This window comes from Bos mutus, chromosome 21, assembly GCF_027580195.1.
Source record: "Bos mutus isolate GX-2022 chromosome 21, NWIPB_WYAK_1.1, whole genome shotgun sequence".
In the NCBI taxonomy this organism is placed as follows: domain Eukaryota; kingdom Metazoa; phylum Chordata; class Mammalia; order Artiodactyla; family Bovidae; genus Bos; species Bos mutus.
Window position 1 is genome coordinate 43,988,659 of NC_091637.1, and position 21,042 is coordinate 44,009,700.

Genomic DNA, 21,042 nt, shown 5'->3' on the forward strand with positions numbered 1-21,042 from the left:
CTTGTCTTGTTTTCAACTCAGCAAAGATCCCGATATTAGTAGCTATTTGTCAATGATTAAGAGGGGAGAGAGGATGTCAATGGCGAAAGCCAAATTTGAGCACTAATTGAACAAATTCAGACTTACATCCTCATATTCATTATTTCACTTGAGATAATCTACTTTTAACCACTTCAAAATCAAATTATACATTACCCTCACTCTCCCTATCTAATGGAGATGATACCAATTGATTCTTTAAAAATACCAGGCTTTCAAATATTACTTAGTACCTCTGGGCTAGAAAACACTTCAAAAGTCTAATCTGTACAATCTGATGCCAAAAATATTTTTCTAAAAAAAAAAATAGCAAAACATTCTGGGAGGCATGCTTTAAAAAAATGTCTAGTTTTTTAAACTAGCAATACTTTTATGTTGAGAGACATGTTAAAATATACTTACTGCTTATTGGCCCACAGTAATCAATTCAGAAATATAAATATTAGATCAATATTTAACCATCACGGGAAAAAAAAATACTGCTACATCAGCTGATTTTTCTCTCTTCGAATTTAATGAGTTTACATCAAAAAATTAGGTAGTCATTTTACATTTAGGGAATAAAAATCTTTTTTAAAAAAAAAAACAATACAAAGAGAGCAGATTTTAACCAAGTGTACATTTCTTTTTGTTATATGTTTTAACAATTCATCTCATCATATTGCAATGTGCAAATGCATTTGCAGCACCCATTACAATCATGAATCTAAATTTAAGGAAGTACAGTGCTACTAATGGCCCTCAGAAGAAGCTCATTACCTTCTGTTAAAAACTCTATGGTATATAAGCCTTACATAATAGTGCTACTAAACCACCATTTGTCACAAGAACCATCATCAAAGTTTTCTGGAAATGAGTTCACACATAAATTAAATATTTAAAAGGTGAAAGGTTCCTTATTTTAATTTTAGCAAGATCTTTCTTTTTCATTAAGAAACACTTTATAGTTTTAAAGCAAAAGCTGATAAGAGTCCAGATAACTAAAACTGTACTCCTGAGTTCAAACTTACAGGTAAGTCTTTTGTAAATAGTTCTCAATAAAATATCCTCCCTCCCCAGCCCCCTTGCCCCAAATCTTGAATTTTTTTCTTACAAAACTTTGGTCAAGAGTATAAATATTTCCAGGCAGATATGTATGCCAAACGATAGCAAGAACAGTAAAGCCCAACTAATGACTTTAGGTTTTAGAAATAGAAGGCAATTAAAATGTACTCAAAGTTACATTAAGAAAAGCTTTCACTGGGTAATATTGAAACAGTCACAAAGGTTAAGAAAATACTGATATCAAAGTACAAATGACTACAATGTTAAAATAGACAAAAACTACTATACAAGAGCCTCTTTTAAAATTAAAAATAAAGAACACAACACATGAGTCAGGATCGCTTTCCTGTTCTACTCATGAATTTTAGTCTTTATATTCATAGGGTTGGTTATGTTGACATCTAGGAGAATTTCTTATGACATCTGATGAAGTCTCTTTCCAAATTCAGGCGATGGGTCTTCCCTAAGGAGCTTCTTGACTTTGCCACATGTTGGTCACTGTACAATCTCGAAGTAGTGCAGTATCGCCATGATGTGCTGAGGCATGAAGACATATCCCGTGTACAGTGCCATCCCCACGATGGAAACCAGCATGGAATCTGAGTCACAGTTAAGGAAACTTCATTTGATTTTTCTCAGTTTATCTAAAACTAAATTCCCCAATTTTTGCAGCAACTGTTTTGTGTGGAAGTATCCATTCACTTAATTCTTTCTCATCCCTATCAAGTATTTATAGAGAACAAATAACTATAATTATAGCTGCTCACCTGAACTATTGTTAAAAACTATTGTTTTTAACAATTTTATTTATTTGGCTGCCTCAGGTTTTAGTTGCAGAATGTGGGATCATGTGTTTGTGACATGTAAACGCAGGTGCAGCATGAGAAGTCTTAGTGGCAGCATGTGGAATCCAGTTCCCTGACCAGGGATTGAACCTGGGGCCCCTGCATTGGGAGTGATGAGTCTTAGCCACTGGACCACCAGAGAAGTCCCCATTCTAAATTTTTTAAGCTCATTTTATCTTCACCATCACCTTGCATGGGGCATACTATTATTCTCCCTGTTTTATTTCAAAACATCAGGCTGCTTAAAATGAAGCAGAGAAAGTGACTGTTAACCTAAGAAATAGAAATGTATAGGAATAAAATTGTACAGTATTTAATGACTGCAAAAGGTCTTCCAACATGAATAATAAGAATGTCTGATCCAAAAACTTTAGAATTATTTAGACTAGAATGTGGTAAGATATTGATTTTAGGGCCAAAGATAAGATCAATCATAAGTATATAAACTGATAACATATATAACTGATAAGTATATAAAGTGACATAAATTGATAACACCAGCTATATTAAACACATATTATTCTCACTAAACTTTGCAATGTCAAACAAAAGTCATCTTGATAACCTAAACCACAAACATTCTGCACTGTGGTCCTTTCTCTGCATTCCAAAAGGAATTTAAACTGTATAGACACAAATCAACAGAGTCCTCCCGTTGGGCCACGTGAAACACTGTTAACAAAAATTATGTAAAACCTAAGGATTTCTAAGGGGAGTAACTGCTTCTGAACTAGGACTGTGTTTCAGTCACTCCTTCATTCATATCCTCAACCTCCCCTCCCCCTACCTCTTGTCTTCCATACATTCAGCTCTACAAACTGGTAGTTCTAGCATACCTTACATTCCTCTATGAGAAGATAGGGTTTAAATAAACAATGTGCTTACTACCAACCAATATTTGTATAACAGTTTAGTTGACAAATCTTTTATGTATTATCTCACTTGACCTTTACAGCTTTCAGCTTTCCTGTGAAATGTTTATTGACTACCACTCTTCAGAGACTGAGAAAACACTGAGGGGACTTGTCCAAGGCCACACAGGAAGCTTTCTTTAGAGTCGGAGCTCAAACCTGACTCAAACCCTAAGTTCATTCAGCAAACATGGGTGAAAAGTCTCCCACAGTGATTGCTTTTTGAAATGCAACTAAAATCACAATGATTTGGGGACTTTCCTTGACGGTTCAGTGGTTAAGACTCCACGCTCCCAATGTAGGGGGCAAAGGTTCGATCCCTGGTTGGGAAACTAAGATCCCACATGCCACACAGCGCAGCCTGAAAAAAAAAAAAAAAACATGATTTTATAGTGGGATCTCACAGTCTTCATGGGAGGGGTCAGCCTACATTCAGTCTTAGCTTTTAAGTGAAGGTTGGTCAAACTGTGGGTCCTGGGATGGGGAAGGCAAGTTCTTGATGATTAACAACCATTATTTGGGGATTTACATTTTTCTGGTGGGGTGGGAGGAGCAGTGTGGTGATAGAGTTAGGAGGAAGACAAAGAGAGGGCCACAGTGGACATTCTTAGTCCTTCAGTGTCCCTCACCATATCCAGAATGGTTGACCCAGACAACCCGGACACAGGAATATCCTAAAGCGGGATTCATGAAGAAAATGGACAGGCCTTTGGAAACGAGTCACTAAAGATGGTGGTGGAGGCCAGTGTCACATCTGGAATGACACCAGTGACCCCGCTGGGGGTGCCTGGGTTAGTGCTGCTGTCCCTGTGAAGAACTTCACAAGAGGAAGAAGGGGGTTTGCAGGAAGGAGGTTGCCCCGGGGGGAGGTGGAACTGGCCACCTTGGTGGAGACGCAGATGTCAGGTGTAGGTAATGTCCACCCATGACAATTTTTTTTACTTTTTAGCCCCCCCTTAATTCAGTTCTTTCTTAAACAACCAGCCTGTATTTACCACTTAATCTCTTTTTTTAAAAAAGTGTATGTACGTGTTGTTTCCACATTACTGTTTATCATCCACACAACCATATGCCTTCTATCCCTCCAGGCTATAGACACTCTCAGGTCACTGATGACCCCCTACCAAACCCAATGGCTATTTGAATTGATGCCATTTTCGTCTTTCCTCTTCAAAACTCCTTCTACTCTGGGTTGAGGTACTTCTCTGGGGGTTCTCCTTCCTTCTCTCACATCATTTTCCTATTTCACTGGTTCTTTTCCCCTGTCTGCCACTGATATGTAAAATGGTTAATGTGCTTTTTTCCCAAATATCCACTCCACTTCTCCTGCTAGTACAGCTGTCATGTTCCTTGAGTAGGCCTTATGCTATCCCATCTCCAGGGACAAGCCCTGACTGATCTGAACCAATTAAGATCTTCTCTTTGTAACAATGCCCACCCCCAAATCTGATCAACCAGTTCAAAGTTTAAGACCTCACCAATCCTAAAAGAAATCAATCCTGAATATTCATTGGAAAGGCTCTTGCTGAAGCTCCAATACTTTGACCACATGATACAAAGAGCTGACTCGTTGGAAAAGACCTTGATGCTAGGAAAGATTGAAGGCAGGAAGAGAAGGGGGTAACAGAGGATGAGATGGCTGGATGGCATCATCAACTCAATGGATACAAATCTGAGCAAACTCCAGGACACAGTGAAGGACAGGGAAGTCTGGCATGCTGCAATCCATGGGGATTGTACACGACTTAACAACTGAACAACAAAGATAATAGCAGTAGCAGCTTTCATTCTGTGAATATCTAGTGTGCACCTGGAACTGTGTTAAGCCCTTCAGTGAGTTTAAGTAACACCCCAAAATCAGAGTAAGCAATGGAGCCAATTCCAAACCAAATCACTCAAACCTCCAAAATGTGTTCTTCACCATTACCATAACACCTTCCTATGAACGAGAAGTCCTATTCCTCCAAATAAAACCTAATCATTCTCTCAGCGACTCATCTCTTCTTAGATGAGGCTTTCCCTAGCACTCGCTTTTTCCATTCTTACCCCAATGTCCTGACAGAAGTAATTACTCCCTGATGTTTGTCAAACTCTTTATTAAATGTCACAGTGCTTATATCTGTAGATTTATATATCTCATCCAGATTGTCAACTCCTTGAACACAGGAACAATGTCTAATCATTTTTGTATCTCCAATATCTAACATAACACATGCTTAAAAAATGTGTGATGAATAAAGGAATTGCTCAAGAAACATTATTTGACCCTGGATTCACTGTAGTGCTTTCTACATATTCCACATATGTACTGTGACTGACAAACTCTACAGTGACTACAGCGAAGAAACACAAAATCTTTTTCTAATTGATATTTTCAAAATGTTTTTTGGTTTTTTTATACCTTTTATGTAAGATTTATGAGTGTCTACACCAAACAAATGAAATGACATAGTAATAAAATTCAGGTCATTGGCTCAAATTCAAGTAAGAAGTAATTACTAAAAACAGCCATTTGAATGATTATATTACCTACTCTTTATGGCACTGTAATCCTTCAATTTATTATGGAAAATGTATCAGTTATGGAACATGCATAAATTTAGCTTAACAGAGACTATTCCACATAAGATAGGAATCTGAGACTTAAGGTCAATTTTGTGAACACTAAATTCTCAAATCTTTAAAATTTTCTTTGCATATAAAATCAGGATGTTTTTCTAAATAAAACAAGAACTTATTGAAACTTGAAAAGATTTTTTTTTTGGCCTGATTAAGATATTAGACACTAGAGTTCATGACATTCTATAGCATTCTGTTGTGATGAATACATATGGAATAAGAGGACATATCTATACCTGTGGCTGATTCATGCTGATGTTTGGCAGAAAACAACAAAATTCTGTAAAGCAATTATCCTTCAATTAAAAAACAAATTAAAAAAAAGAATAAATGGCAATTATATAAGCAAAATTCAGCTAGTGGATACTTAATGGGGTGAAATGAGAAGAGGAAGAAGAGAGACCCGCAAGAAGGGGTGTAAAGGGGCTTCAAATGTATTAGTAATGTTTTCCTTCAACTAGTTGGTAGCACAATTTCATTATATTATCCTTTAAGGGGTGTTTTGCATGGTGGAATAGTCAATAATTTTTTTAATAAGTAAAAATTGCAAAGGAAAATGTAACTGTATATCATACTAGACTAAAAGCTATTTTATTTGAAGGATCTTCTTCCTTGACAAAGTTTGGGTTAGGCATCATTGGATCTAATTTGTTCTTAGGAAATAAATAGAAAGTCTTAGCTCTTAGAATAAATAACTCTCAATTCTGACCAAAATAAACAAAATCACCAAAAGTCACTTGAACCAAGATGCAAATGCCAATTTATTAGCTGCTCGAAATAATAATAATAACCCTAAATTTTTACCCAGAACCACTTATTAAACTTTTATTCTGTTTCCCTCAAAAGTTTCTATATTCTGACCCCAGTTCTCCTAAGTATCTTCAGAATCGTAATAATAACTCTCTAAAAGTAAGTTTGCTATACAATTAAATTTCAAAATTATTTCCAAAAATTATCCTAAAGCTCAACCAGAAGAGAATATTTTTCTAATTGAAGTACAGTTGACTTACAACATTTCAGGTATACAGCTAAGTGATTCAGATATACAGATAGATTCTTTTGTAGATTCTTTTCCATTATAGGTTATTATAAGGTACTGAATATAGCTCCCTGTGCTATACAGTAGATCTCTGCTTAACTAGTTTATATATAGTAGTATCTATTAAACCTAAATTCCTAATTTGAACGTTAAGTCACTCAGTTGTGTCCGACTCTTTGTGACCCCATAGACTATAGCCTACCAGGCTCCTCTGTCCATGGGATTTTCCAGGCAATAGTACTGGAGTGGATTGCCATTTCCTTCTCCAAGGGATCTTCCCAACCCAGGGATCGAACCCAGATCTCCTGCATCGTAGACAGACGCTTTACTGTCTGAGCCACCAGGGAAGTCCACACTCCACTAAATAAGGGACAATTTAAAACTCACAACTGACTTAACTATACAATGAAACTCATAATAAGTGAACAAATAAAACAATGGGACCATGAGGAATTTCTACTGGCCTTAATAATCACCTTGCAAAACATGCAAAAAAAGAAGAAATGCCTTTTATAATAGCTTTCTACAAATGCAATTTAAGCAATTTCAGCCGTGTAGTTGAAATAGCTCTAAAATACTGAGTTGGATATTCCCTGAGATTATGTTTGGCTCCATTTATAATGGCAGTCTACTGACATTCTTAGGCCTTGGTTTTATTGTGACATTTGCAAGGTTGGGGAACCTGTGACCTTCACCTCCTTAGAAATGTTCTCCCAAACAAAGCTAAAAGTATACTATCTAGAATACAACAGCTATTATTTGTTATCTGAGTCCTTGAGTGGATTTCTCAATCCATTGCATTCTTTTAACACGCCTCTCAAATTTTAAAGTGTCCTTGATACAATGTAAAGTTCAAGAAATGGATACTGGAATCACCACAGCACTAGAAGAGACCTAGGTCTGAGCTGAAATTTTGTCAATCCCTGATTGTGCCAAAAATTATCTGATTACTAGTCTCTTTATCTATAATATGAGGATATAGATAACTTACCTTTCAGGGTTGATATAAATCTATTCTTCAACAAAAGGTAACATAATCTTTATTGAAATTACTGTTTTAAGGCTTGGGCACGTAACACTATGACTCAGACCTCTGTTTGGAAATTGCCCAAGGTCACTCTGCTATTAACTTGTTGTTAATTTATAGTATGGACTTCCCTGGTGGCTCAGATGGTCTGCCTACAATGCAGGAGACCCAGGTTCGATACCTGGGTTGGAAGATCCCCTGGAGAAGGAAATGGCAACCCACTCCAGTACTCTTGCCTTGAAAATCCCATGGATGGAGGAGCCATGGACGGATGCTACAGTCCATGGGGTCGCAAAGAGTCAGACACGACTAGGGCATCACAACTCTCTGAACCTGTTTCTTCTCCGTAAAATGAAATCCCTTCCTGCATCAACATGTTCAGATTCCACTTGCTTAGAGAAGGCATTTAGGCACCATTTCTCAATCACCTAATGTAATCCTCTGAGATGTTGACACACACACACACACAGATACACACACAGAAAATGTAAATAATCAGTGCTACATAATACACTTATATTAGAAGGTGACATAATCTGTATTTAATGTTACATAATATACAAAGGTGGTAGAGTAATCTTTCCGTTTGAGCTTCCCAGGTGGCTCAGTGGCAAAGAATCTGCCTTCTAAAGCCAGAGACTTGGGTTCAATTCCTGGGTTGGGAAGATTCCCTGGAGGAGGAAATGGCAACCCATTCCAGTATCCTTGCCTGGAAAATCCCATGGACAGAGGAGCCTGGTGGGCCACAGTCCAAGGGGTTGAAAGAGACTTGGACAGGACTGAGCGACTAGACCACAACCAACTCTCCACTTACCAAGCCCTTACTGCTGTTTCCACAAGCATCAGTTAGCTGTACAAGACTAACCAGGTTCATGCTTTAAAGCAGGCTCCATGATTCAAGCAATACAGAACTAAGCTAGTGAAATCTAGACTAACAAACCAAAAATCTCAAGAACTAAAAAAAGTCTTTTCTGTTTTGTGTGTATGTAACTGCCTCTACCACTGATTTTGGAGTGCTTCAGAAGGAGTGCCTCGGCTGCTCTTTGCTTCTAGCTGTAGTGCATTGTTAGACAACGCCGGGACTTCGTCCATCATCAAGAACTGAGCAGATGATGTATAAAATAGATATCTAATGAGAACCTACAGTAGAGCCAAGAGGAACTCTACTCAATGCTCTGCGGTGACCTAAATGGAAAGGAAATCAAGAAAAGAGAGGATATAAGTAAGCATATAGCTGATTCACTCTGCTACACAGCAGATACAACAAAAGTCACCGTACTCCAATAAAAATTAAAAACAAACAAAAAAAAAAAGAACTGAGCACATAATGTGCCAAGACTGTGCAGGAACTGCCAATAAATGTTCAAGGGCTGAGTGAAAAATTAGAGGTTATTTATAAACCAGGACATAACTTAAATATTTTATGGGTTCAATGGATTAAACAGCAAATGGATGTGAAGCCATATATCTGTGTATTGTTTTCTGTTTTCTTTAACAGGAATCCTCAATTAATCACGAGCTGGTAAGTTCCCAGCTAGATAGGAAAAATAAATAAAGACGTTTTGCTCATACAAGGAATTGGCCACCCTAGGCCTTTTCCCAGCAACCTAAAAACAAAACAAAACAGGAAATGCTTTAAAATACAGTACATCATAAGCTTGCAGAAACTAACATTCCTGCCCTAACCAGTAATCTCACACTATCACCACCTACCTCAGCAACCTGTTCGCAAGACTCTGGAGAAACCAAAATTAGTTCCTCACTGGGAAAAGAGTAAAGGTTTTTGTTCGAGTGGGTATGATTTATTCCTCTTCACTGAATAGTTTCAATGTTTTTAGTCTCTGATGGCCCTGGTCACATCAAAAAACAGAGCTAAAATGTCGTTTTTCAATCTTCTACTAGTCAACCCAATCTTCTATTAATCAAATTCCTTTTGTAAAATGAACTCTCTGAATGCTACTTTTATCCTTGCTGCTGCTGCTAAGTTGCTTCAGTCGTGTCCGACTCTGTGCGACCCCCGAGACGGCAGCCCACCAGGCTCCCCTGTCCCTGGGATTCTCCAGGCAAGAACACTGGAGTGGGTTGCCATTTCCTTCTCCAATGCATGAAAGTGACAAGTGAAAGTGAAAGTGAAGTCGTGTCCGACCCTCAGTGACCCCATGGACTGCAGCCTTCCAGGCTGCTCCGTCCATGGGATTTTCCAGGCAAGAGTACTGGAGTCGGGTGCCATTGCAGTGGAAAAGTGCCATTCTCCAACTTTTATCCTTAGATATATTCAAAAGTTTTGATAAATCTAATTTATTTTAAGGAACCATCTGAAAGAAAACAAAGCATCTGATAAAGTATAACCACAGGCTGTTTGGTGAAAAGCAATCAAAGTTCTAAGGGAAAGCAGGTGTCTGCTGTTAAACAATGCTATGGAAAGGAATCTCCCTTATTACTGCAGGTTTTGTCCCTTGACCGCAAAAAGAAATGTGCTCAGTCTTGTCCGACTCTCTGCAATCCCATGGACTGTAGCCCAGCAGGCTCCTCTGTCCACAGGATTTTCCAGACAAGAATACTGGAGTGGGTTGCCATTTTCTTACTGCAGTTTTTGTTCCCTGACCTTGAAAAGAAATGCTAAGAAAGCTTATTTTGGGAATTGCCTGGCAGCCCAGTGGTTAGGACTCCATGCTTTCACTGCTGAGGGCAGGTTTTCACTTCCTGGTCAGGGAACTAAAATCCTGCAGCCTCAGAACACCACCAAATGTTTAAAAAAAAAAAAAAAAAGTTTTTTTTCCCCAAATATGTTACTTTTGATACTCTGGTTGTCATATATGAAAGCAAGTAGAAGATACAGTCCAGTATATGTCAGCCAATTTGATATTCTTGGGCCATAGTAAATGACGTCATGGGCTTCCCTGGTAGCTCACTGGTAAAGAATCCGCCTGCCAATGCAGGAGACATGGGTTCAAAGCATTGATTGGGAAGATCCCCTGGAGAAGGAAATGGCAACCCACCCCAGTCCAGTATCCTTGCCTGGAAAAATCCATGGACAGAGGAGCCAGGTGGGCTACAGACCATGGAATTGCAGCAGAGTCAGACACAACTTATCGACTAAACAACAACGAAGAACATGACATCAGCATCAGAGGTTAACGTTAGCAGGCAAAACCCATTCTCTGAGCTTTCTGTAGTGTCTGTCATACGTAAGTATGGAAACTGATTTTAGAACAACTCAATGATGAACTCTTTAAAAACTAAACAAGCAAAAAAGTCTGCTGCTAAAACCAGCAATGACACTGTTCAACTCTGAACTGAAATCCTAGAAATGGTTTGCAGATCTGAGCCCAGAGACACTGAAGCTACGTATGGCTATATCCCTTTTTAATTAGAGCTTCTGTTAATCTAATGAAGATCTGAAGTCCTGGAGTCAAGGGGTGGGGGGGGTGAATTACCTGTTTGCTCTAAAATATAATCTGCTATAACACATTTCTGAAACGTCAATCAGCTCATACATAACTAGGATTTGTTTCATATGGGATTTTTTCATAAATTAGGGGAGCCAGATTAGTGAGAAAAGAATACTAATCTTCAACAAGAAACATCCCTCAGCTCAGTGGCTGCAAGTCCTTATAGCTCTATTTTAAGAAAATTAAAAATTAGTGTCTGCACCGGTTCTCCCTTTCCAAAAAGGCACACCTCCCAGCTGGAAAAACTCTCCGCTAATGACAGGCCTGCACTGCCTCCTCCAAGGCAGCCCACACCATCTCTGTCACACCCCAGCATTTCCAGTCAACTCTGTCCATCAATTTTTAATGTCCCTTGGGGCAGCCTCCAGTCTGCTTGCCCTGGCTATCCAAGTTATCCCCCCAAATGCTAACCATTGTTCTCATTAGAAGTTGCATCAGTTTTGAGGAGTCTGCGCCAGTGGTATTTTCCCATAAACTATCTTATTTGAGAATTTTTTCAGGAACACATACAACACATAATGGGGTTCACCGGTGGCTCAGCAGTAAAGTATCCGTGTGCCAATGCAGGAGATACGGATTAGGTCCCTGTGTTGGGAAGATCCCCTGGAGGAGGGCATGGCAACCCACTCTAGTATTCTTCCCTGGGAAATCCCATAGACAGAGGAGCCTGGTGGACTACAGTCCACAGGGTCGAAAAGAGTCAGATACAACTTTGCAAGTAAACAACATCATGTGATGCCAAAATTCCTGTATTAGTAATAGTTCTTTTCATAACTTTTGATCATAAATACTCCTCATTCCATAACTGCTATTTTTTTAAGCACTGCAATTCATGAAAAGTATACATCCTCCATTAAGTAGATCTTCTGGAACATGTAGCTTTAAGCATTGGGCTTTTTTTTTTTTTTAATCTAAAGAATTTATCTTATCCTTACCCCTAAGCATCACCAATGTTAACAACACTCAAACTCTGAGCTGGGGTTGGGGGATGAGGTCACAAAGTCCTTGAGAATATGAAGCAGTAGAGAGAGGATCCACATTCACCTCTACTGAAAAATCACTTGTATCACACACTGAAACACTGTAGATTACATGTGCTTTGTCCCCTCAACCATCAGCTCCCCATGATTTTCCCTGACATCCTAGTATAGGAGACTTACTCTTTGTGTAGCACAGTTCTGGTCTTTTGTTTTTGTCTTTTTGTTGTTGTTGTTTTGCTTTTATATTCCACCTTTCTCAAAAGAAGAGTTTTTTTTTTCCCCCCACTAAGGGAAAATACTATCCTAAGGAGTACAGATAAGGGATAGTCTAACATTCTCATGTAGCCAGCCAAATATCCAGGCAGTATGAAACAGGCGAGAGCAGCGATTTTCAAACTAAAGCCCACTGGAGCCCTGGAGCAACTTTTCAAAGGGCTTGGATCAGTTAGGGGAATCAGTTTATAAATCAGCTTCCACTGTTTTCTCTCCTCCAGCTGATCTGAGAACTGTGATCTGCTAGTTCTCCTTCTCATCACTCCCTCCCCACTTACAATTTCACTTCTCCCACTTTACTTCCAGAATCTTACAATCACACATTTCCCCAGACTATAAAATAACATCCGGGACAGCAAGCAAAGGAATGGTAACTAACTTACTCTGTACTTTATTTCATTCAAGTTACAAATTTCTGGCACAGCTCCAAGCCTCATCCATCTGTGTAATAACATGAATTTGGAAATTAGACACCTTTCCAATCTGGACCCCACAAAATGCCTCCTGCAAACAGGATACAGAGAAGGGCCATTCTGCCATCAATGAGGCAGTGGCCAGAGAATCCACTGCCAACATTCACAAGTACACCCATGGAGTCGGCTTCAAGAAGCATGACCCTCAGGCATGAAAGAGATCCAGAAATCTGACATGAAGAAAATAGGAAATCCAGATGTGAGCAGTGACACTGGTTTTAATAAAGCTTGGCCAAAGGGATAAGGAATGTCCCATACTGTATTCATGTGTGGTGGTGTGGCTGCCCAGAAAACATAATGAAGCTAAAACTTCACCAAATAAGCTCTATATATCAGTTACCTATGTACCTGTTACCACTTGCACAAACCTAGAGTTGGTGTAGATGAGAACGAACCACTAGTTATCAGATAAATTAAAAAGCAACAACAAAAATTTTTAAATATAAAACAAATAAAACAGCAACAATAACAAGGTGAGACAGGAGTAAAGGTGTTTACATAAAAATCATTTGGACAAGAAAATGACACTGAGTTTTGTTTTTGTTTTTTTTGCTGCACCATAGGGCATGCAGGATCTTAGTTCCCAGACTAGGGACTGAACCCATGCCCCTGTATGGGGAGTGTGGAGTCTTAACCACTGGACCACCAGGGAAGTCAGACGTTAAGGCTTTTCTGACAGAAATTTAAGACTGAGTTCACCTACCTGGCTTCAGAGTGAGGACCAGCTTTGCTAAATCAGATCATGTGATGAACATTTTCTACGAATTGTATATGGAAAAAAATCATAGTTTAAAGCTTCTAGCAAAAATACACAGTATTTTTTTAATAGCAAAAAAACCCCTCCTGTTATTGTCTAAATTTACTATGAAAGATTTCCAATGTCAACTTAAATGAGTGAGAGGATACGTAGTATGTGCTTTGTGTTCTTTTAGGGGATACACAAACAAAATGTCTGAATACCACTGGGCTGGAGAATTGTAAGTATTAATTTATCAGTTACAGTTTTTCCTACCTCAGCTTTCCTCATTGAGTCCCCTCCCTGACAATGGAAAACTGCCTTCATTCCTCCAAAAGGCAAAAAGGAAATGGCATAAAATACAAAAGAAAGACTGAAGATTGTTGAGAAGAAATTCTTTCCCTACCTAAGTTGGAAGGTAGTACAGAATGTTCAGGTTATTTCGAGGTTATTTGGAAATCCTATTTGACTTGAAAGTACGTTAATAAAATCTTTCTAAAAGGCATTAAGCTTGTTTACTAATAATTTTTTTCTAAAAGTAACTTTCTGATATTAAGAATTTTGCCTAATCACAGGTTGATTTTTACTGGAAACCTATTTAAATTGTCAGATGGTTCTATATTTACAAACATTTTCTTCAAAAAAGGAGCTCATTAAGAAAAAACAAGTTCTAGTAGAAGACACTTGGTGAATTAGGGTTTTAATAATTTACTGACTAGCTCAGAGAAAGCTCTCCCAAAGAGACAGACAATGGTACCTACTGGCCTATACATAGGGGTTTTCTTTGTCAATTTTGTTTTGTGTGCTGTGTTTATTTACAAAATATACTTTATATAGAAAATATACAAAAAACAGAGACACTTCATTGTAGGGAACCATATCAATCATTATTAGTACCTCCAAAAGGGCATAGCAAAATATATTCTTCAAACAATTCTCTATTGGCTTATAAAAGCTTTGATTTCACCAAACTACACGCACCAAAACAACACCTATTACTTTCCAGGTGTTCAAAGAATGAAGACGCACAGGCAGCTGATGACAATGGTTGCCTCGAGGTGGCTGGGGCAGGGGTGGAAGGAAGACTTTCACCATCTACATTTCTGCACCGTTTGAGTTTTGACCCATGAGGATGTATAAACTATTTTTCATTTATAATTCAAGAAGGTGTACTTTCTAAACTCTCAAACACACTAATTAGTCAAGTATATTCAGATGTAAAGAAAAATCTTTCTCAGGTCCAGCTTTAGACATTTGAGGATACAGCACCAGCTTTAGACATTTGAGGATACAGCAAAACTCTAAGAATACTCTAGTCGCTACTGAAAAGAACATGCGAAAGCGGGAGTAGTTCAGTCGTATCTGACTCTTTGCAACCCCATAGTTCCTGCCAGGCTCCTCTGTCCATGGAAATCTCCAGGGAAGAATACTGAAGTTAGTAGCCATTCCCTTCACCAAGGGATCTTTCCAACCCAGGGATCGAACCTAGGTCACCTGCGTTACAGGCAGATTCTTCACCATCTGAGCCACCACTGAAAAGAACATACAGCTTAGAAAATGTAATGCTGGGGCTTCCCTGGTGGTCCAGTGGCTAAAATTCTATGCTTCCAGTCAGAGGGTCCAGGCTAGCTCCCTGGTCAGGAAACTAGATTCCACATGCTACAATTAAACAAAGATTCCACAGGCTACAACTAAGACGCGGTGCAATCAAATCAATCAATAAATAACAAAATGCTGGGGAGGGAGGAGGGGAAACAGTGGTGGGGGAGTGAGAGGTACAAACTATTGGGTGTAAGACAGGCTCAAGGCTGTACGGTACCATGTGGGGAACATAGCCAATATATTGTAATAACTGTCAATGGAAAGCAACCTTTAAAGTTGTATAAAAATTTTTTTTACAACGTATGCTGCAGTGAAGATCAAAGATTGAAGATCCTGCATGCTGCAACTAAGACCTGGAGCAGCCAAATAAATAATTTTTCTTAAAGTCAGATTGGAGTACTCTTCTACCAGATCTTCCAAGAGCACCCCTTTTTACCAAAATTAAAAACGAAAGTCCTTACAAAGACCTCCAGGACTTCCAATGAGTCTGATCTCACCGACTTCTACTCTCCCCAGCGCTCACTCTGCTCCAACCATACCTGCCTCAGTGATGGCCTTCATCCATGCCAGGCAGCTATGGACTCAGGGACTTTGCAACTGCTATTCCTTCTGCCAGCTACTGTCTTCTGTCAGATGTCTACCCTGCTAACTCCCTCATCTCCTTCATGTTTTCACTCTCAAGTATGCTTTCACAATGAAGCCTCTCCTGAGACCTTGTTTAAAAATAGTAACTCCATCCTATCCACACATTTCTTATCCCCTTTACCTATTTTTGTTTTCCATATGCTTACCACCTAACACACTATATATGTCACAAGTGCAGAGTCCTAACCACTGGACCACAGAATTCCCACATAGTTCACTTATTATAAAAGTTCCCAAAGACAAGGATCTCTGTCTTGTTTGCTCACTGACACATCAGAAAAAGCACCCAGAGCCAGCATCTGGCACAAAGTATACACACAGAAGCATCCAATTAATAAACAGCCTCAACCTGCTTTTTCAATTGTACTTTCCACCTATTCTGCCTTAAAGAATCTGTGTTCCAGCCAGTCAGCCTGGCATACTCACTCACCATCCTAACACATCTCTACACCCCAGTCCACACCTTCTTCCCATGTGGGGAAAATGCAGCCAAACCCTCAGATACCTCCCTCTGCAATTTCTCTAATCGCTCTTCCTGCCCTGGGTCCCAAAGCACTCAATGCCCAGCTCTGTCAGCTGAATGGGGTGAGGGGGAAGGGGGAATCTGAGAATATGTGTAAATTCTAGTTTTGCTTGAACTTGGATTTAATTTCCCCGAAGGAAAAACTGAAGTTCATATTCTTGGAAACTCAGAAGAACTCAGCACATTGAAAAAAATTTTAATTAAAATAAGTTTCAAAAATCCCATTCCTAGGGTGTGTGTATGTGTGTGCATGGTTTCCATTCAGAATGAAAAGAGCTTTAAGTCTCAAGAGGAAAGGAAAAAATGTATATTCCTATTTCCGACTTTATCCAATATTTAAATGTCAGGGAGAAAAAATGTCAGTGAGAAAACTGTTACTGGATCTGCGTGACTCTACTCAAAAGGTATGAGCACTTCCCTTCACGTCCAGAACTCACACTCCATGCCTAGGAGGCCCTACCGAATTGGATCCGACCTCTCCTGCCACTCACCCTACTTTCTCCACCCCAATCGCACAGCTATCCTTGAAACACACCAGACATGCTGGTGCTTCAGGGCATGGTTACCATTCCTGCTACCTGGAAAGCTCAATCCCCTGGGATTTTCTCCCTGCTTAAATCTTTCTAAATGTCTCCTTCCTGACCACTCTAGCTAAAATCAAAGAACAAGACTTCTTCCTTAGTTCCTATCCTCATCTCTGCTGTTTTTTTTACCTCCATAACATCTATAAGAACCTAATGATCTATATTTTTATTTATTTATCTAGTGGCATTAGAATACTTTTATATTTTATTTGTAGGTAAATCTCTACTCTCTAGAATGGGCTTCCCAGGTGGCACATAGTATCTGCCATTAGAAAGTATATAATACTTGTGGAACAAAGAATTTAACAAATGTACATATTTTACAAATGAGGGGACAACAATGCAAATTTTGTAAACATCTCCAAAATAAAAGAAATTCTTTCAACTGACAGCTTTTTCTACTTCTTTAAGTTTGAATATAACTGAATGTTGTTCATCAGAAACAATCCAGTTCCAAAGCTACTCTAAAAGTGGCTTAAAATCAGCACTTCTGCAACATATAAGCAAATATTTGTCAAGCATTATTTGTGTGCAGTAACATGTTCCTGAACAACAACAACAAAAAGAACTCTTTCTTTGAAAAAATCATGGTCTCTCGGGGGGGGGAATCTAATTTCAAACATACACCAAAAAACTGCCCACATTTTGCTTAAAATAAACTAAAGTATAAAATGCCATGGAAACATAAGAAGCCATAGAAAGGTGGCAAAAATAAGTGATAACAAAATACAAGTTTATTTAGTTTTTTTTAATTAAAAAACAAGGCTAAAATAAATTTTATGTATGCTTCTAAATTATGTTAACAAAGTATCTGTTAATTTTCCATCTCCCCTCAACAGCATGGTTAAAATGTTACTGGGTGAGCCACACTACAGGGAGTGTCTCACTGGTTACAAAACCCGTCTTGGTTACAAAACCTGGTCTTTTCCTTTGCCACTGATGACTTCCAGGAAGGAAAGGGGATTTCTGAAACATGTTAAAGCTTCCCCTCAAGAGGTGGAAATAAAAAGTTCCCAGCAGATCTCCTTCTGGTTTTTGCAGATCTTATTATTTTTTGTGTTTTAGTTGAAATCATGTGGTTACATAAACCAATGAGAAGTCAAATGCTTCAAAGGCAAATTTCCACAGAGGTACTACAGACAATTTCATAATTTATTTCTCCACATCAAGCCCCCAAAGCCATCATGGAGCTATTTACAGGACATTGTTACTATTGCAACATAGTACAAAAAAGCCTTAACACCACTGACACTGTAGCATTTATCTATAGGCCAAAAAAGCCTTCAAGAGTAAAATCAAGAGTGTAGACTCTGATAGTGGGGCATTACATTCAACTTCTGATTTCTTAAAGAATTTAAATTTACCACAACACTGTTTAAACTCACTTTTTAGTCATTTTAACTAAGTCAAGAGATGGTCTCTATTTTACTATACACTTTACAAGGATGACCTCATGCACTCCAACCTACAGAACTTAGAGTGAAATTAAACTGCAAAAAAAAAAAAAAAAAAAAAAAACTAAACTACAGCTACAAGTAAATGGTTCAGGAAACTAGAGCATGCTTTACATTCAGATTTTACATCCAAAATATGCATTCTGGTTCTTAAATTCCAGGTTTGAAAAGAAATGCCAACAGTAATAAAACTAAATGTCCTTATAGAGCAGCTAAGATGCCTCAAAAGTGCTGAAACAGAAGACAGCTCTGAGTACAATCTTATGCTAGTTCAATACAAATAAACACTTTTAAGGCTTGGAATGAAATTATCTCACTCTACCACAATGCAACAATGTATTCGCAAAGTTGTTCTGAAGCTACTTCAACTAAAGCTCATTGAAGAGGAGCGGCCCTCCATGGGGCATGCATGCTTTGTAAAGTATTTGTCTCATATTGGTCCTCAAGTTCTTTTTTAAAAAGTTCTATCATTATTAATATTTATTCTGCAAGAATTATATCAAGGAATGTCCATACAGATTCAGGAACCCTTTCTTCACAATCATGAGTTATTCATTGTGGTTATTAAAGTTAAGATGAGTTAAGATACAGGAAAAGTGCTTAGCCCAGTTGTTTGGCTGGTAGTAAACGCCCAGTAGTCATTAACAAGTAGTTATTAGCTATCTACGAAAACACAGTTTCAAACACTATCTGCAAATAACCATAAATTCCTTTTCGGGCTCTACTGTTCCGGACTGTGCAAACAGAAAATTAATGAGTAAAACACACTTTTAAAACTAACCATCTTGAAGATCAAAAAAGGTACAATTAACAGAGCTGCTTTCAAAAACTGAATTGGGATGCCATAACACAAATTCACAATCTCACTTGAAGGCTGATAAACTAGTTAGCATTCTCATTAGGATCGAAGCCAGCTAAATCAGGGACAGTTAAAGGTCAAAAGCGCCCAAGCCGGGAGCGGTCTGTTTCACTACCCGGTCCCCGCCTCCCACAGGAACAGGAGACCGAACCGACGGCTGGCGCGACCGAAGAGCAGGCGAGGGCACACCCGGTAGACGTCTCCCTAGGGGATCTCCTCCAGTAATAAAGACGCCTCTATCTCGGGTCTGGAGACTCACCCGCGACCGCTGATCTCAAGAGTTCTCGCCCCCCCGGCCCGCTCCCAACCGCAGGAACGCCACCCGCGCAGCCCCCACACCTCGGCCCGCGTGTCCGTCGCGCAGAGGCTAGTCGGCGCGCAGCTCCCGCGGGGCCGGCCCTCCGCCCTTCCGCCTGCCAGGCCCGGAGCCCGAAAGGATGCCGCCCCGGCCCTCCGCGCCCCCACCGGCACCGCGGCCCGGGCAGGATACTGAACACAGTCCGCTCCCAGGGCTCCAGCATGTAGAGCGCCGTGACCAGCAGGTACTGGTAGTAGAACCAGGACATCTGCTTCCAGGCCCGCGCCAGCGCCATCCCCGCCACGCGCCTCCCGCGTTGCAGCCAAACGTCAGTCTGTCCGGCCGGCCTCCCGCTAGCGTCCTAGAGCCCCCCGGCCGTCAGGCCCGCCCGCCCGCCACCCCGCGCCCATTGGCCGGCCAGGCCCGGAGCGTCACCCGTGGGCACGCCCAGCCCCGCGCGCTCCCGGGCCGCCGCCAGCGAGCCCCGCCCGGCCGCGCTCATTGGCCAGGCCCAACCTCGCGCGGCTCCCGGCCCTCCGCGCTTCCCACTCCCGGCGCCGCGCCCACGCGAGCCCGGGAACTGTCCCCGCGAGCGCGCCCCGCCGGGCCTCGCCCTGAGGCCGTTGGTGGGCGGGACCGTACTGCCCGCCGGCTTGAGCGCGGGGGCGGGCGCCCCTACTAGGGCCCAGAAACGCCGGTTGCAGAAATATCTGTGGCATAGCAGTGACTCCTTAGGCGTCCTAATGGGCTCGGGCATTACAAGTTGAATAGAAACTTATTAGGGTGCTTAACTCGTGCAGTTTACGATCTAGAGAGGGAGACAGGCATTCATCACACCAATGCAATTAAAGCTGTGATCGGTGCTGCTGCTGCTACTGCTAAAGTCACTTCAGTCGTGTCCGACTCTGTGCGACCCCATAGATGGCAGCCCACCAGGCTCCCCCGTCCCTGGGATTCTCCAAGCAAGAACACTGGAGTGGGTTGCCATTTCCTTCTCAAATGCATGAAATCGAAAAGTGAAAGTGAAGTCGCTCAGTCGTGTCCGACTCTTAGCGACCCCATGGACTGCAACCTACTAGGCTCCTCCATCCATGGGATTTTCCAGGCAAGAGTACTGGAGTGGGGTGCCATGATCGGTGCAGAGGGAGAAAATAAGATGCTCCGAGAGAGTGTAGAGGCGAACATCCCCCACTCAAGGAGGTCATGAAAGGCATCTGTGAAGAAGTTGTCTGCCCACCTCTCTTAGTAGCTGTAGGTGCCCTGTAGGTCAAGGCCGGGAGAAGGACGGTGATCTGGTTGGTTCTGCAGATGACAGATTGCTTGAGATCCGTCGGTGGGGCAGATATTTCCTGGAGATGCGCTCTTAAATGTTCAGATTTTCCCACTAACAAATGGGCCCCGACGTCACACACACCTTCAGGAATGAAGATGCAGGATTAACATGTGACATGATACTATTAAATGGCCTGCTATTTAAATGTTAAAAGGTTTATATTAATAGGTTAAGTAGTTTTCTGCTACACTTTAAAGCTTTGATGGTTGACAACTATTTATTTAGAAATATTAAGTACTGTTCAAGAGCTAACTAGTGGGTATAGAAAGCCAGATAGACTGAGATCTGCCTTCATAAAGTACCCAG

The 21,042-nt window shown here is 40.4% G+C and overlaps 1 protein-coding gene across 1 annotated transcript; it reads right to left on the reverse strand.

The window, feature by feature from the left end:
• Nucleotides 1-531: 531 nt before the first annotated feature.
• SPTSSA (serine palmitoyltransferase small subunit A) lies at nt 532-19,756 on the reverse strand. Its single transcript, XM_005910627.3, has 2 exons — nt 19,596-19,756; nt 532-1,682 (listed from the first exon to the last, which is right to left on the reverse strand). Exons 1-2 carry the CDS (start codon nt 19,696-19,698, stop codon nt 1,579-1,581), a joined length of 207 nt encoding a protein of 68 aa, XP_005910689.1. The 5' UTR covers nt 19,699-19,756; the 3' UTR covers nt 532-1,578.
• Nucleotides 19,757-21,042: the final 1,286 nt, after the last annotated feature.

What these genes read in the sequence shown, in the direction of transcription:
- SPTSSA (XM_005910627.3), bottom strand. Translation starts at nt 19,698, where the DNA reads ATGGCGCTGGCGCGGGCCTGGAAGCAGATGTCCTGGTTCTACTACCAG. An exon ending in CTGGGAGCGGACTGTGTTCA is followed by an intron (nt 1,683 to 19,595) that starts GTATCCTGCCCG and finishes ACTGTGACTCAG; the next exon opens with ATTCCATGCTGGTTTCCATC.